The sequence below is a fragment of the Amblyomma maculatum genome, chromosome 8 (genome assembly GCF_055883805.1).
Source record: "Amblyomma maculatum isolate TAMU_Amacu chromosome 8, ASM5588380v1, whole genome shotgun sequence".
Taxonomy (NCBI): Eukaryota; Metazoa; Arthropoda; class Arachnida; order Ixodida; family Ixodidae; genus Amblyomma; species Amblyomma maculatum.
The window spans coordinates 127,414,231-127,430,868 of NC_139351.1; the positions used below are offsets into that span (position 1 = coordinate 127,414,231).

The following is a 16,638-nucleotide window of genomic DNA, read 5'->3' on the forward strand; positions in this document are numbered from 1 at the left end:
ACACAGGGCAGTAGCGGAAAAACAAAAAGTTCCTTTTCGTGCAGGCGCAAATGAAGAATACAGCAAGCCAGTAACATTACAAGAATTAAATGGAGTGTTGTCCTGTGGTAAAAATACAGCACCAGGCCCAGACAACATACATTTTTCTATGCTTGTGCATCTGTCTGAAGCTGCCGTAGTGGCTCTGTTGAAATTTTTTGATAAAATATGGATAACCGGAATTCTACCTGAGGTGTGGAAAAAAGCAGTAATAGTACCCTTTTTGAAACCTGGAAAACCACCTACAAGCCCTGGCAGTTACAGACCAATAACCCTCACCAGCTATATTGCAAAGCCTTTTGAAAGCATAGTAAACATCAGACTCACTTTTGTTCATCAGCGCAGCTCTAAAAAGGTATCTTCAAAAGCTGATCACCTGGTCCGCCTCGAGAACACAGTCAATGAAGCGTTCATTCACAAACAGCATTGTATCGGGGTCGTCTTTAATCTGGAGAGGCCTACGATACCACGTGGAGGTTTGGTATCCTCCATGACCTAGCAGGCTTAGGTATCCATGGCAGGATGCTGAACTGCTAGAGCGATTTCCTGGCCAACCGAACATTTAGAGTTCATCAAGGCATAACATTCTCCATGACATTCACACAACAGAACGGTGCACCCCAAGGGTGTGTTTTCAGCACAACTCTATTATAGTGAAAATGAATTCCATAGCTAAAGTAATCCTGAGCTCCGTAACATATTCTGTTTACATAGATGACCTCCAAATACATAGTATGCACTTCCTCCAGCGTATCAGCCTGTGAGCGGCAGATGACTATAAACGAGCTATCCGCTTGGGCAGGCAAAAACGGGTTCAAATTCTCTCCTCAGAAAACGGCAGCCATTTTGTTCTCACTAAAATGAGGTTCATAAACTGATCCGCATTACTTCCAATCCGCATTACCTCTCAAGCAAGAACAGAAATATTTTTAGGTGTCACTTTTAATAAAAAAACTTTTTTAGCACGTATAAACAACTTAAGAAAAAAGAAACATTCCAGGCCCTCTTTGTGTCCGATTGGGCATGTCTGTTACAAATTTATTGTTGTCCGGTACACTCTAAGTTGGACTATGGTTGCATAGTATACGGCTTGGCAAGACCATCCTACATAAAACGACTAGATCCAGTTCATAATCTCGGTTGACAGTTATCATCGGGTGCATACAGAACATCCCCAATAGCCAGCCGTTATGTAGAGACCAATGTACCTTCCTTAAAGAAGATTGAAAAACGGCACTAACTTGTACATACATCCTCAAAATCCGCTCGCAGCCTAAAAACATTTGTCATTCTATAGTCACAAAATGCCCATCCAGAATTCTTTTCAGCAACAAGCCCCATGCAATATAAACACTGCTCCTGCAATTCGAAAAAAATGCTAGGACCTGGACACAATGAGTGAAATACCAACTATTGCGCTAAGGCATGAACCACTACCACCATGGCACACCATCCCGTATGATTGTGACCTCACGCTAACACAATATCAGAAAACACTCACAACATGAACTGATAGTAGAAGAATACCTGGTACTAGAGGAAAAATATAGGAATTACTCTGCATTTTATCCAGAGGGCTCAAAAGCTAAAGACTGTCATGGAAGTAGGATAGTGCAGGATTAAACAGAGAAATCAATACGACTTCCTCAGTGCACATCAGTTTCCACAGCAGAATGTTGTGCAGTTTGTGTTGCTGTGGAGAAGAATGAAAACATCAAAAATAGAATTATTTACACTCACTCTTAACTGTCCTCACTGCGTTAACTTCTAGATACGATGTTGAGCCACTGATAGGAAACATTGTACAGAACATAGCAATAATCATGGCACAAACACATTCTATAAAGTTCTGCTGGGTACCCAGTCATGTTGGGATTGGGGGTTATGTGAGAGCAGACGTGTGTGCTGCACAAGCCAGAACAATGGAAGTAAAACCCCGTACTCCTGGGGTCTTTGAGGTATTGGAAATAAATAAATAAAACAGGTGAACGTGTCACACAGATTGCATGAAATAAGTGTGCAGCAAACTAAGAGCCAATTGGTAGGCTGCTCGGGGAAATGAAACAAAACAACAAGCTGCACTCTTATTAAGCCACTATTAGGAGAGGGGAAATTGTGACAACACTAGGAACGCCTCATCGAAGTAGTCTTATGTCATCTACGAATAGGGCACACATATCTTACGTATAATTTTTTACTAACAAAAAAGGCAAACCGGTATGTGGATTCTGGAGGGATGAGCTCACTGTAAATCACATTTTAATTGGATGCACAAAACTCGAAGACCCGAGGAAAAATTATTTTACCTGATTTTAGGAGAATATACATTTGTTCATTTTTCGCAAGTTTCAGCGTTTCTCAAGAAATTCAAATTTTTTATGCCAACTATAGTAATTGACATCTAACCCTGTGTTTGGCACATAATAGCCATAGTTGCTTATGTGACATAAAACTCCATATATCTATCTAACCTTTACCTGCCTGGTTGATTGAATTGGCAATTATTTTTGTTTTTTTAGTGAATTAGCATCCTTTTTCTATCACAGAATAGTAATAGTGTAAAATAGGTACTGGTGACTTTTTTGTTAAAAACAGATTTTGGCTTGGCTTTGTTTACAGGGTTTGATGTCTCAAAGTGACTCAGATTTTGAGAGGCCCTGTAGTGGGGGGAGGGCTCCAGAAATTTTTACCACTTGGAGTTCTATAATGTACACTGACATCGAAAAGCGTTCGCCACTGCCTGGAATGAGCCCCCCCCCCCCCCCCCCCCCCCTTTTTTTTTCTTTTTCTTTTTTTTTTTTTTTTGTAGCAGTCGTGCGTCCTAACCATTAAGCCACCACAATGAGGTGAAAACTCCAAGAGTGAAATATATGGTAACAAACTATTATCCTAGTGGAAGGGATGAAAAGAAAATAATTTTTGGTTCAGCGCTGCAACTGTATGCAGTTGTTCTGGAAAATCTATTCCTTAGCAGTAGGTTGAGAATGTGTGTCAGGTACTATTGTTAAAAAAAATTATCTCTGTCTTTTATGAAGAAAGTTGTCGTGGCTGTTTGCTCAAAGAGGTGCTCCTGAACACGTTGGTTGCATTTTGTTTCGTTTAAACCCGAAAAAATAGTGATGAAGGTACGCTGAATGCAGTTCTCAGAACTCTGTTTTAACCAAAAAAGATCAGTATTCCTGCTTTGCACGGCACAGCTATCTGGAGGGCCAGTAAAAGTGGCGCTCAGAGAATATTAATAGTGGAGAATGCAGAGGCGTGATGAAATGGTGGCATTGTTGGATAACCAGCACACTTATACAATTTAATGCGTATGCATTAGATGCATTTGGAAACCATGAAGCACGCTGAGCACTGTTTGTTTGCTGCCATCACCTGCTTAGAGCAATTAATTGGTTGAGTAGGTTCATCAACTTGGTTGTAAGACAGCAACACTAAACTGTGTATTACGTAGACATGATGAAAAACAATGCTCTGGATACAGTGATGATTGACAGTTGTATCGTTGCCACCAGCATGCAGACCATGTGATGTTCTGTCCTTCAGGGGTGGAAGTTCTGCTCCTATTGCTCCATTCTGCTCCAAACTACTTTCCCTGCTCCATCGTGCTCCAAAATGCAATATTGCTCCAAAACTGCTCCAAACTTTCTGTTTTGATGCTTTGCCATCAACTTTAGCAGAACACTGGAACAATGTCATATCATCAGTGGCAAAGATATAACGCATCTTGCACTGAGCTTAATACAAATGAATTTTTTGTAAGGGAAGGAAGCATGGAGTATAATTGATATTTGTTCGCTAGTAAATTTAGTATGAGCCACTGGCAGTTGGAGATAATTGCGGAAAAAAAAATGCTCTGTGCATGTGACGTAGCACCTCCTCTCAGCCTTTTGAATCGTCGGTGGAGAGAAGCGAGATCAGTAAATGAAGCAGGTAGCGCAAACTATTGTGAGCCGTTAGGAAGAAAGCTTGTCTGACTGCAAAAACAGCATGTGTTATTCTAATGGTTCTGCTGTGAAAACAAGCAGGTACTTCACCATCGAGCCTCTTTGTCAGTGGCAAGCTTGCCAGGCCTACGGCAGACAAAACCATACTTGAAGCATTATGGGTTGGTACGCCAAAGCTGTCACTCACTAGGGAGCTTCTCAAGAGTGTTGGAAAGGCATACGGGGCCTATCACCAAAATACTAAAAATGAGCCCGTGCATTGCTGAAACAAAGAATGATAAACTATTGTCAGGAGACAGTGAAGTAAAAAAGCAGTAGGATGGAAAGGCTACCCTTCAATACCATCTATCTGTAGCCCAAAGCTGCTCCAAAATGGGCGAGCCTGCGTCCACTCCTGTAGACCTCCATTATATTTACTAACGGACAAGACGGTCGAGGTTGTGCTGCAGTTGTCGGCGATCCCATGGTAGGCGAAAAGCACTGGAGCGACAGTGGTGCCAAGCTTGTCAAGGCGCGTTATTGTGATCTGAAGACGCCTTTTTGGCAGACGAAATATCCATGTGCTCAGAAATTTATCAACCCAGGCATAGGATCAAAAGGGATCATGTAATACCCCATGCCTGGGGACTTTGAGGTGTATTCTAAATAAATAAAATAAAGTAGATATGTACAAGATAGGGAGCTAAATGTCATGCCCATTATTCTGAATTCTAAGTCAGTATCGCTGCTACAGTGCATTGAAGTGGTAAACTCGACATTTGAATCTATCAAGTCAAAATAGGTAAACGCATTAGATCACACTAAGTGTTCGGTTATGAAGCGCACTAGTAAGCGTTACGTTTGTTGCTAGTCTGTTCCAAGTTTTTGCTAAGTTATATTATACATCTTTACATGCTTTGGCTGTTCGTCATGTCAGAGATCAGTGCAAAATTGGAAATGCATTAAACTTGCATAAAAAGGAATCAGATTGGAGATTTTGTTCTTCAGAAAAAGAGAACTGCAATTATCAAAGGCGTTCGACCTTGGAAGCGTGCTCCAAAACGTAATTCAAATACTCCGAAACTCTTGTTTCGTTGCTCCAAAGCTGCTCCAAAATGGCTTCACTACTGCTTCCAAAGCTTATTCAAAATGCTCGAGCCTGCTTCTACCCCTGGCTCTTTCATTCAAGCCCGCGCAACAGTCCAACGACGGGACGTTAACTTAGAACTGAACTCCCAGTTGCATCTTTGTCTACTGACTACGACTTTTTTGATAACAGCAGGTTCTTGTACAAGCACAGCTCTGAGTACGATCAGTTACTGGTTAAAGAGGTCTTATGATAGAAATGCCGAGATAGAATCTGAATGACTGTTTACCGCACAAGGTTGCTACTTATACCGCAGAAACCAGTAAATGAAATTTTCGCTAGAAATGAAAGTAGTGAAAAATCCAACCTCCCACTACAACTTAAGTTGTGAGCAGTTAAGGGGGGACGCGGGTCTTAAAATCGCAAAAAATGGTAAAAAATGGCAAAATTCAAAAATTGCTGTTTTGAAGTCTTCAATGTCCTGACTATGCCTCTACAAAATATTATAGCTCAATTCCTACTCAAAGTATTAAAAAAAGGCAATTTAGAAACGTCGGTGAGCCGAACTCGAACGCCAAACACGAAAATTTGCACTATTTTCAAGCCACCATAGCTCCGCGCGGCGCTAGCCGATAGGCGCCATCTTGGTCTCGTTTGAAAGCTCGTTTCCCGCTCTCTCTCCTGGTGTCTCTCAGCACGCTGTAGGCTTTCGCACAACGGAGCTTTCGGCATCCGTCCGCAAGGGGTGAATCGTCGCGAGACAGCCGTTGATTGGATAAAGCGAGCGCTCTCCGTGGCGCAGCCCTCTGACTGGCCGTGACGCATGCCTAGTCTCCCACGACCGCGTTGCCGACTCTTCGTCATCTGCTTTCGCCCGCTGGCATGTGATTTTTTGCACTCCTCTTTGTTTCCTAGCATTTCTCGTTCTGCCTTTTTTCTCATCGTTCCTGTAAATATTTGGCTATGAACTCGCTCCTCTTAGCTTCGAAGTTTTTGTTTTCGTGTGTATTTGCCTGCCTGGTGTCTGTTCCGCGTGTCTTGATGGCGCAAGACGCGCGCTTGAAAGCAAGCACGCGAAAAGCAGTCGGCAAAAAGAGACGCGCGTGGAATAAGAAGAGTGCCACATCGAGAACTACAGCTTCGGTGTTGCCGCAAGCTGCAGGGCTGTCGGCGGATGCGGCTGGATTGAACTCGTCGACCGCAGTTTTGCCGATGGACGCGGCTGGATCGACACCGTCGATGTCAGCTTTGTTGGTGGACGCCGCGGTTGGACCGTGCCGATCGGCGTCAACTTCGGTGTTACCACAAGTGTCTGCGCTGCCAGTGGATGCGCCTGGACTTAGCCCATCGAAAATATCGTCTTTTGATGCTCTGCGAGTCGCTTTGAATTCCGTATCGTCGGAAGCGACCCAGCCGGCTGAGCTAAGCCTAACGACAACTTCGGCGTTTCCGTACGCCGCTTCAGCGCCGATGGTTGCGGCTAAACCGAGCTCGCGTGCTCAACGTTTGGACACAGTGTTTTTCACGAAGGCAGAGTGCACGGGATGCTAAAAATATGCAGATAACGCCAAGACTTCATTGGCTAAGTCCGCGACTTCCCTCAAGTTCGAGCTGATCATGGAGGAAGGAAAGCTTAGGAGAGTCCCTGACGTCATTTTTTGAAGCTGGCACATCCACGCCGCAACCGGACGCTGCAACGTCTCTCCTCCTCCTTTATCCTTTCTCCGCGACACTCACATACCTAGGGCCCTTAGCAACGCTGTTGCTAATGGCCCGAGTTTTCATAGCAACAGTGTCGCCATTGTTAATGGCCCGACTTGGCTAACCCGAAATTTTGGCGTCACTTCCGCCACACGTTCTCCAATGCATTGGGAATGGCAAGGGCCTCTCCTAAGTTGTTTCCTTCCTCCATGGAGCTGATGAACGTCAGCACAGTAAATGTAGACGACGATCGAGGCACCGACTACATAATTGTTGATATGAGCATACTGAAGAAGCTGTTTGCATCCACAAGCTGCAGCAAGTGTGGGATGGCCAGTGTTCAACTCGTGAAATGCAGCGGAAGAGAGTATGGCTTAGCTGTGAAGTTGGTGCTCACATGTTCGAATTGCGATTTCGCCGAGCGGCACTTTTCGTCGCCACGAGTGCCCGGGAAATCTAGCATCACACCTTTTGAAGTAAATCTGCGAGCAATGAAAGGCATACAAAGTATAGGGAAGGGAGTGACTGCTCTAGTGGATTTTTGTGCAACAATGAACCTCTCCCACCGAGGACTTCACCACAAAACTTTCAGGGGACACATGAGCACCATGTTGAACGCCAGGCAGTTGCTACTGCTACAGAAGCAGCAAGTGTCAAAGTGGTGAAGGACTTATACAAAGACTTCCTGAACCCAACAGGGAATGTAGACGTGATATTTGATGGCACATGGAAAAAACGTGGCCACAATTCAAATATTGCAGTTGGCTGCATTATAGAACTGTACACTGGCCTTGTACTGGACCATGTTGTGCTTTCGAGGTACTGTCGTAGGTGCCAAGGGGCACCTGATCCCAGTGACGATGGTTACGGTGACTGGGCTGTGAACCACAAGTGTATGAAGAACATTGACTGCAATGCCGGACGGATGGAGACTGAAGCAGCTATGATTTTATTCAATAGGTTCTTGGAAAAAAATGGGTTGCAGTACACAACCATACTTTCGGATGGTGATAGCCGCACACTTCATGCATTGACCCAGGAAGGCGTGTATGGATATATCTATCGAAAAGGACTGCCTCAACCATGTCCACAAGCGGATGGGGACGGCTCTTCGCAACTTGGTTGAGAAAAAGAAGGCACAAGGGCAATCTCTTGGTGGAAAGGGCAACCTTACCCAAGAAAAGATGAAAAAAGATCACCAATTACTATGGGTATGCCTTGCGGAGCCATAGCCACGATGTCGCAGGCATGAAAAAGGCAGTGCAAGCCACGCTGTTGCACCTGACCTCAACAGATGAAGCCCCAGATCACAGTTGCTGTCCTCAAGGAGTTGATTCATGGTGTGCCTTCAATCGTGCTTTGGCAAACCAGGTGGAGCCGCCACCACACAAAAACCCTCTGCCAGGCCTTGTTCGCACTGCGCTTGAGCCAGTTTTTGCCAGGCTGGGCGACGAGGCCCTCTTGGAGCGCTACAAAGATGGCATGACACAGAATGCCATCAAGTGCCTGCACGCTGTCATCTGGAGCCAATGCTCTAAAAACGCATGACTCTTTGCTGGCTGTTCAAAGGGCTGTTGCAGAAGCAATTTCTCGCTTCAATTAAGGGATGGTAGCAACCAGCAGAGCTGTTGCAGTGCAGCTTGGTTATAGTCCTGGCAGGTGCCTCATTCGTAGGAGCCTTGAAAAAGATAAGCAGAGGCTGTGCAGGTCTGATAAGGGTCACACCGATAGTGAAAAGGTGAAGAAGATGGCCAAGAGGTACAGGCCTGACAAAACCCAAGACTACTGCCCAGGACTTATGTGAATGATTTAAGGTTCAGAGACTGCAGCAAGTGACTTTCTGAGCATCTTTTTGTGCCATACATAGACTTTCACAGCCATTACATGAACAGATTTATGTAAATTTGGTGTCACTGTGTTCAGCAATAACTGGGCTGCATGCTGAAGCATTACATTTTTCCATGTGATTGGTAAACAAAAGGGGCACAGTGAGTAAATCTTTGATCAGCTTTGTTTATTTGGTGAAAAGCCTTGCCTTACGGAACTTTTCATAATGTTTGCATGCACGGATTTTATTGAACTTGGTATCATTTTTTTCAGTAAAATCTCAGCTACATCCTAAAGCTTTCCGGTTTTGATAAAGTCTGATAGACTAGCAATTAGATCAGATGTAAACTAATTATTCCCACATTGTATTTTTTTCCCCCAACTTTGTTATTCATTCATGACCTATGTAATGACTTCATGAAAATTTCCTTAGCTTTAGGATGTGCAGTAGGCCCTTGGAAATGACAGCATATTTTTAAAACCAGTTTTTTTAATTAAGAAAATACCGTAATGGCCCGTAAGAAATGACACTATGTGCTGTACATTATCTTGCCATATCTTCATATCTAGATGAGGTATTTTAAATCTAGATATATATTTGGAATCAGCATTCAAAGATATATATCACCATGGCAATTTTCAGCAAGATAGGTTAAGAAATAAAAGCAAAGTTTTCAAGACCCTCATCCCCCCTTAACGTCGCCAAAAATGTTTACAGGCAGACGATAGCAGCAATTTCTTGAGCTAGACGCTTGTGTTTTGCAGCTATATGAAGTTATGTAAATTCATTAGTGTGGTACTACCATTTCACCTCTTTCAGCTGTGCGCCATTCAACCGCAACTATAAGCGAGTCCAAAGGTAATGCACGATGCAAATGGGTGGGGAGAGACAGAGAAGAAGAGGAATAGGGGAGAGGATGAAACAGATACATTTTGTAGTTATTTTCCCCATGTGTTCATTAGCCGATCAAAGTTTACAAACACTTAACTAGGGACTTGTAAGTTGCATCTTTAGATAGTGAAAGTGGCAATTGAACTTCGAGGAGATGCCATTTATACCTGCCTAAACGCACTCTTTACATTCCTAATCTGGTTCAAGTTGTGAGAGTTTATTTATTCTTTGACATTTTCTGTTTGGACCCACTGAAAGAGAAATCGTGAGGAGCAGCCCTTAAAATGAGCCGATAAACATATGGTTATAATACAGTCGATAATCTGGAAGGGCGCATGAGCAAAACTTGTTTTGAACAACTATACATTCTTCAGATTACTCCTAATCATTTACACGACTAGACCAGTGAACCAGGAAAGAGTGAGCAGTAGTGTAGACAAATGGAAGCCATAGCTGTGGTTGACGACACGAGAAGTTAATTTACGTTTATCAGTAATCAGTTTCATCTGGCTGCTAGCACCACATGGTCTGTTTTTACAGGTCTCGAAAGTTCTATTTCTGAAACGGGTCACACTTGGAACGAATAGGTGTTGAGCTATGTCGACAGGGTACCACAGTGCCATCATATAGGCCACTCTGACCAAATATGGAGTCTGTATAGGCTATGAAGTCTTGAAAAAAAAATTAAAGGTAGTGCCCTCCCCAGCTGATTTCATAGCTGAAATGCATGCATCAAAGCAAATTCTTGCCTTGGAACTAGGAAGCTACGCTACAGCACAAAGCACTTCATTGCGGCGGCCGCTGTCTTTTTCGGTAAGGATGTCGCAGGTTGCAATTGACTGATGAGAAGGTTTTTAAAATCCAACTTCCCAGCAATAAATGTGTGTTTTGCTGCCAAACATTAGCGTAGCCAGAGGGGGGCAGGTAATCAACTTTTACTATGACCAGTATTTAGATAGATTTGTCTCCTGTGTCCGTTTAAAAGTTTTTAAACTTTGTTTACTAAGCCTAACATTGATAAAAATCTGTCGTCTTCCTGGCTGGCAGTTCAGTAGGTTCTGTTTGAAATTGAGGAATTGTAGCTGCTGTGCTAGCACTCTTGAGCTCGATGTGGACATAGAAATTCGAACACGTGCTATTGTCCATTTGCATTACAGTGAAGAGGTGAGTTGGAAGATAAATAGTGCTTGGATTGGTCTTCTGGGAGCCCTGTTTGGTATGATTGATTTCTGGGAGGCTTGGATCTGTGATGTCAGGTTTAGTGCAGTTAAATTCTCGTGAATGATGCTGAGCTTAAAGTTCTTTGGTCTTTCCACCACAGACCATTTTTTTGCATGTGCTGTGCTGATGTATTCTCTCCTTTGTTTTTGCTCTTTGCAGTTCATCTTTTCACTATTCCTGAAAGAGATTGGCCTCAGCCTCTCGGAAGCCATCGAGTTCTGGAGTCGCTTCTACGTCGAGCCGCCGGGCAAGAAGGCCACCTGCAGTCACACGTGGCAAGCAAACACGTCACGTCTGATGTACAGCGTGCGTCACATGTACGGTCAGGAGGGAAGCCGCATAGACTACACTGCACACCGGTGCGTTCAGGTCCAGGGCAGCCAGCTCTGTCCATTCACAGCAGACGCATTCCAAAAACTTCCTGGTACACACCAGGTACGTCTCAGACCAGTACATTGTTTCGATCTCCTGTTTGGTGTATAATAGAGACGTGGTAATGTACTTCGTGCACTAACAAGAAAGGAGGAAATGAAATTTGCGAAAGGATTCGAAAACAGTGAATCTGCAGCATTGCCTGGCAGACATGCCTCATAGTGCACCTTTAATTATATTTGGAACTGAGAAGTAATTATGGCGTCAATTATTTTCTCTGTTCCTCTTAATTTTTTTTTTTTTTCTGAGCTGTTAGAGGTAGCTAAAGCAACCTTAATTACCATTTTGCAGGACAGCATAAAAAGCCAGCTTTTCAGTGAGCTTGGGCGGAAGTGTACAGTGTGCAGGGGCAATAGAGAAGGGGACCATAAATGTGGAAAGAAGGTGCGGCATGTTGTTTTGAAATATAAGGCAGCAAAAAGGTTGAGCATTATATAGGAAGGAGAGAGGGTTGAACGGAATCGGGACAGAGCAGCTAGAAACACGTAGCAACGAGGCACAGTGGAGGCAATAGCGGCTGTGTGCTGTAACACATTTGTTATAGTGCACATCCGAAGCATTGCCTATGTGTAACATTAATGTATCCATAGCTTCCATGTTGCAGCATGTTGTCTATTTTCTGGAGAGGGCCAGTTGTCTCATGTTGGCCAGTTCATTTTAAGGGAGCATTGTAAGTGTAATGATATAGTCTAACTCACTTATACCAGTACATACCAGTTAGAACAATGTATGTTGGTGACGATGGACCACCGCAGCACCGTCAGCTTTTCCATGTTTTCTGTGGTAAAATAAACTGCTTATAACAGTGGTGTTGCAGTGCATTTTTTATTATAACAATTAAATCTGGTCATTGAGAAGCAAAATTTAAATAGAGAAGAGAGGCTGCAACCATACCAGACATATTACACTTACAATACAAAAGCGTGCCGATGTAAATTATGATGGTGGCATCTTCTTGTTTAAAAATTCTTGTGTGTTGACGGTGCAATTGCAAAAATGATTGGACTCGTTAGGCAGTCATCTCGGTTATCACCTGTGCTTGTTGAATAGTGGCTATTACATCTGCCTAACATAATTATTTTTGTCACTTGCTGACACGACGAACATTAACTATGCAAAAGAGGCCTTATAAACAATAATTTTGCTAACAGTCCCCCACTTAATTATGTGCAGCAGCAAGGCACCTACAGAGAGAGTGAACGAAATATGGGGTGAACCAGTCAAAGCTGGCCGATACGGATTTTGCAAAATAATCTACATTATAAGTTACCTTCCTGTCAATAACTGTGATACAGTTTGCCTTTTCTTCTTTTTTAGCACAATCTTATTGTACCATTTATTGGTTATAACTATATTTTCTTAGCACTTCAGTGTTATAAGTGGGTTTGACTGTATTTTTCTTTAACCACCTAATGAATTTTTTGTAATCAAATTTTTACCAAAACTGTCTTTTAGTGTCCATATCAGCGTCTGTCAGTTCAATTAAAATTTGTATTGGACCCTAGTCGATGCGAACCAGACACAAAGTGCCGTAAAATACAGGACGAGCTGAGCTCGTCAGGAGCCAGAAATAAGAGCCGGCTTGTGATGAGCCTGGCTCGTCCAAATTTGTTAGGGGGTTAAGTCCTAAAGTGGAAGTGAAAGTGGAAAGAGAGAAAGAGGTCAAAACGAAGCCGTCGGCAGTTTGGTTCGAACTCTGTTACTCACTCGGCACATTGGTCAGGCATCTTAACCACTGTGGCGGGTCGGGAATGGTATGAAATTTAACACAAAATACTTACATCCGCACTCTTTCGTGGACTTGCAATAAACCAAAGTCTTTAGATATGACTACATGGCACCTGTACATTTATATGCAGTACCCTGTGTTTTGCAAAGTTTTGTTTGACTTTACAGTGAAACCTCGTTATAACGAACAGTTAAAAAATCGGAAAATAGTTCACTCCATCCATAATTCGTAATATAAAATTTCGTAGAAAATCCATGCAAGAGCAGCAAAATTCAATCAGAAGGCAAAGCAACTCGGAGGGTGCCTTCTTGGGTCACGTCCGTTTATTTACGCGCAAAGAACTGTGTTATTGCGACGTGTTTTTTTGTGTTGATCGCGTTCCGTATCACGCCCTGTTCCACAGTTTGCAAACGCTCAACAAGGGCAAACCCACTGCTCTCAATAGCACTGTAGTGGCGGCGCAGTAAATGCAATGCAGCAAGCGCTTCTTGTGAAGTCGAAATGTTCTCATCGTTTGCACGGTCAGCCTGAGCTTCGTCTGCAGGATGTTCAGAAACTTCCATAGCGATTTCGGCGTCCGTCAGTACAGCCGTGGTCACCGCGATGTTGTCTCCGCCTACAAAATCCTCTACAGTCATTGTTGTGGGCATGTCACCTCATCGAGCTTGCGGAGGAGCTCTGCTTCTGCTTCGTCCCCATCGTCACTTGATGCGCGGGCCTCTGCTGGAACAAAAGCTGCGTGCTGAAAGCAGTTGGCAATCGTTTCACCTTTCACGCTGTCCCATACCGCTTTAATGCTCCCAGCAAGTCGATCTTCAAGTCTTGCTTCATAAGAAGCTTTACGAGAAGAGTGTCAATCAGTCTCCTCTTGTAAACTGCCTTTATCTTGAGCTTGGTCTTTAACGTCAGTTCTGCTCTTTTTTTCACGTTCACCACTATCACAGCACTACACACACCCGCGCACCACACTCGACACGATGACCGACGCAGCCTCCGCCGAACGCTACGACGGCTACGCCGCTGCTAACACAAACCAAAAAATGCGAATGGCGCAAAAACCAAAAGAGCAAGTTGTTTTCTTCCTCCATGCAAAAAGGCAAAAAACAACATTCGATTTTGTCGCTGCCGCCGCTGCTGAAGCGGCGCTGTCGGCGATTGTGAGATGCAAACAATTTCTTATAGCCTCCGAGATCGCCTCCGTGCATAGAGTTCCTTACACTAACTAGAGGGAAAGCTGAGGGCGCTGCACTTCAGTCACCATGGGCGCGCTAAGAATCATGGGCCGGTGTGCTACTTGTTGCAGGACAGTCGGCTTTTCTTGGGTACGTGGAGTGGCATTACTGTGATGTTTCTTTTTCGTCATCATCATCATCTGAAGGTGCATACATAGACCGCGAAAGCCATAGTAGCGAAGGTGCAAATGCAGACGTCGCCAATAAATAGTTTTTGTTTCCCGAAATGCCTCTAAAAAGGTCCTTCAGTGATTGCACAACCATAAATATTTTTGTAACGTTTCTTCAATTTCAAATTTTGCCTATTAAGTGCAAAATATCGGTATTTGTGCTGCTCAAAACTAAGGCAATAGGAGAAAGAGCCATCGCTTATATTGGATAAATATCACACTGACATGCTGTTTCTCTCTCTTTTTTTAATTTATAGTCACAATATTCAATCTTAGGACATTATTTATGGTAGAACAACGTTTATCTTCGCATTAGTTTTGGCCAAAAGTTGTAGTTCTGCACTCGGTAGCTCTCCGGCTCATGATGCTTTGAGCGCCCATGGTGGCTGAACTGGCCGTCTGGAAACTTCATGTAAACTCCCATAGATGGCAGCATAGCTTTCCCTCTAGGTAAGAGTAAGAAACTTTATGCCTCCGTGCGCACAAACAGGCGCGCGGGGGAATTTCGAAGGCCATAGATTTCTTCGGCTGTCAACTCCCAATGCCGTCGTGGCATCTGTGGCGCTGTCAGCGCCTGCGAGGTAATCCTGAACGTTTGCTGCGCTGCATAACACACATGTAGTGCAACGAAGCCTGCCTCCTGCTATTAAAGTGAGGTAGTGCTTGGCGTCGCGAAGTTCGTAATATCCGTTTTATGCCGAACTGTGTTCGCTATGGGAAGTTAAAAATACATGTGTTTGACAAAAATATTTCGGAAGAGTTCGCTATATTCAATAATTCGTTATATGCATGTTCGTTATATCGAGGTTTGACTGTATATATATATTTTTTTGCATCCTGTTCTTCGCTGCAGGTGGAAGACATAGAAGATATTGCCCAGCTCTGCGAGAACAAGCAGTTTCTGGCCGCATGCAAACTTCATCTCTTACGGAAAGGGGAAAACCTTGCATCGGAGATGATTCTCGATGCTGAACCATTTGATGATCAAGATGCTGATTCTTTGAGGGAGCCTCTAGTCAGAATCCACAAACCGTCACAGTTCTACCTTTACATTAGGAAAGTTACGAGGCAAATCTAGAGGGAATGTGCTCTGCACTATGAAATTTCCCATGTGAGATTTGCTGTGTAGCTTCCCAGGCAGCACAAGCCACTGGCCCAATATCGGTACTGTACTGGCCATATCTGGCACAACACAGGACCAGTATCTTCCAGAAATCATTGTTTTTTATTCTGCTGCTTCAAAAACCTGAAATTATGTACCAACTAGCTCAGTTATCCACCCTTTTAACAGGACCAGTACATTGCCAATACAGTGCCAACATTGGGCCGGTGTTCTGTGTCGCCTGAGTAATTGCTAAAATAGCCCAACATATTTTGCACAGCCGTCGGTGTTATGGACGAATTGTTATTTCCTGTGATAGCCTCCAGCAGGCCACAGAAGGTGTTTCTTGCTTTGTTTGTCATGTTGTTTCTCATGTTGTTTGTCGTGTTATTAGTTAATTCACGGGTATTGGCTGCAACACAAAATGGTGGGGAGGAAATTACTTAGTTTCCTGACAAAATTCTAACCCCACAGGGTGTTGTTCTTTTCTTATAAACAATATATGAGTGCATATGTCAGAAAGAAAAGTAAATAGAGCAGGTAGAAATGGGTGCTTGCTTGCATCACTGGTGTTAATGTAAGATGGGCTAGTGCATTCTTACATCAAGGTGCAACATTTAATTTATTGATTTTTGATGCAGACCTGTAGCTTGAAAGTGTTACCTGTCCTGTCATCTCTCATGTCAAGCTACTATGTCGCTCGGTTTTTGCGTGGACCATGTTGTGACAAAAATAATTTTCTGAAATGTAGGAAATAGCTAAGCTAAGTGGTGTGGATAAAAGCTTAAAATTAGGCTGTGAACTCATGTACTGAGCATATTGATTGTTTGTTGCAGACATGTGAGTCTCTTTCAGAAATATTTTCTTGTTTTGCTTACAAAGCTTCTTCTGAAGCTATGAACGCAAAGTTGTGCGGATGAACCCATATTTTTGTACCGCATTGATTGGATTTGTGGTGTCGGCTTGATGTCATGGATTTTCCTGGCACCTTTTAGCCAGCCACATGTAATGACTCCATAATGGACTTGCTTTTTGCTGTTTTCGTGATTTGTGTTCATGGACTTCCTGACAAGGAACAGGTCCAAGCCACGAAATAACAGCTTGAGGGGTGAGTTGGCACTGCATAGTGCCCAGAAATGTGGCGCAACAAACACAATCACATGAGAAGAAACACAACACAGGCTCACATACTACCAACTATAATATGGATCTGAACACGCACTTCCTCTTCACCACTCATCTTCTTCTACACCCAGGTTCATCTTCTTCACACACCTCTT

At 43.5% G+C, this 16,638-nt stretch overlaps 1 protein-coding gene across 1 annotated transcript in view; it reads left to right on the forward strand.

Annotated features, from left to right (window-relative positions):
• LOC146182518 (uncharacterized) overlaps nt 1–16,400 on the forward strand; it is a 36,890-nt gene extending 20,490 nt beyond the window's left edge. Inside the window, exons 6-7 of the mRNA XM_084577650.1 lie at nt 10,853–11,128; nt 15,110–16,400. Coding sequence (XP_084433776.1) covers nt 10,853–11,128; nt 15,110–15,334 — 501 coding nt within the window. The 3' untranslated portion in view covers nt 15,335–16,400. The remainder of the gene's footprint in view (nt 1–10,852; nt 11,129–15,109) is intronic.
• Nucleotides 16,401–16,638: the final 238 nt, after the last annotated feature.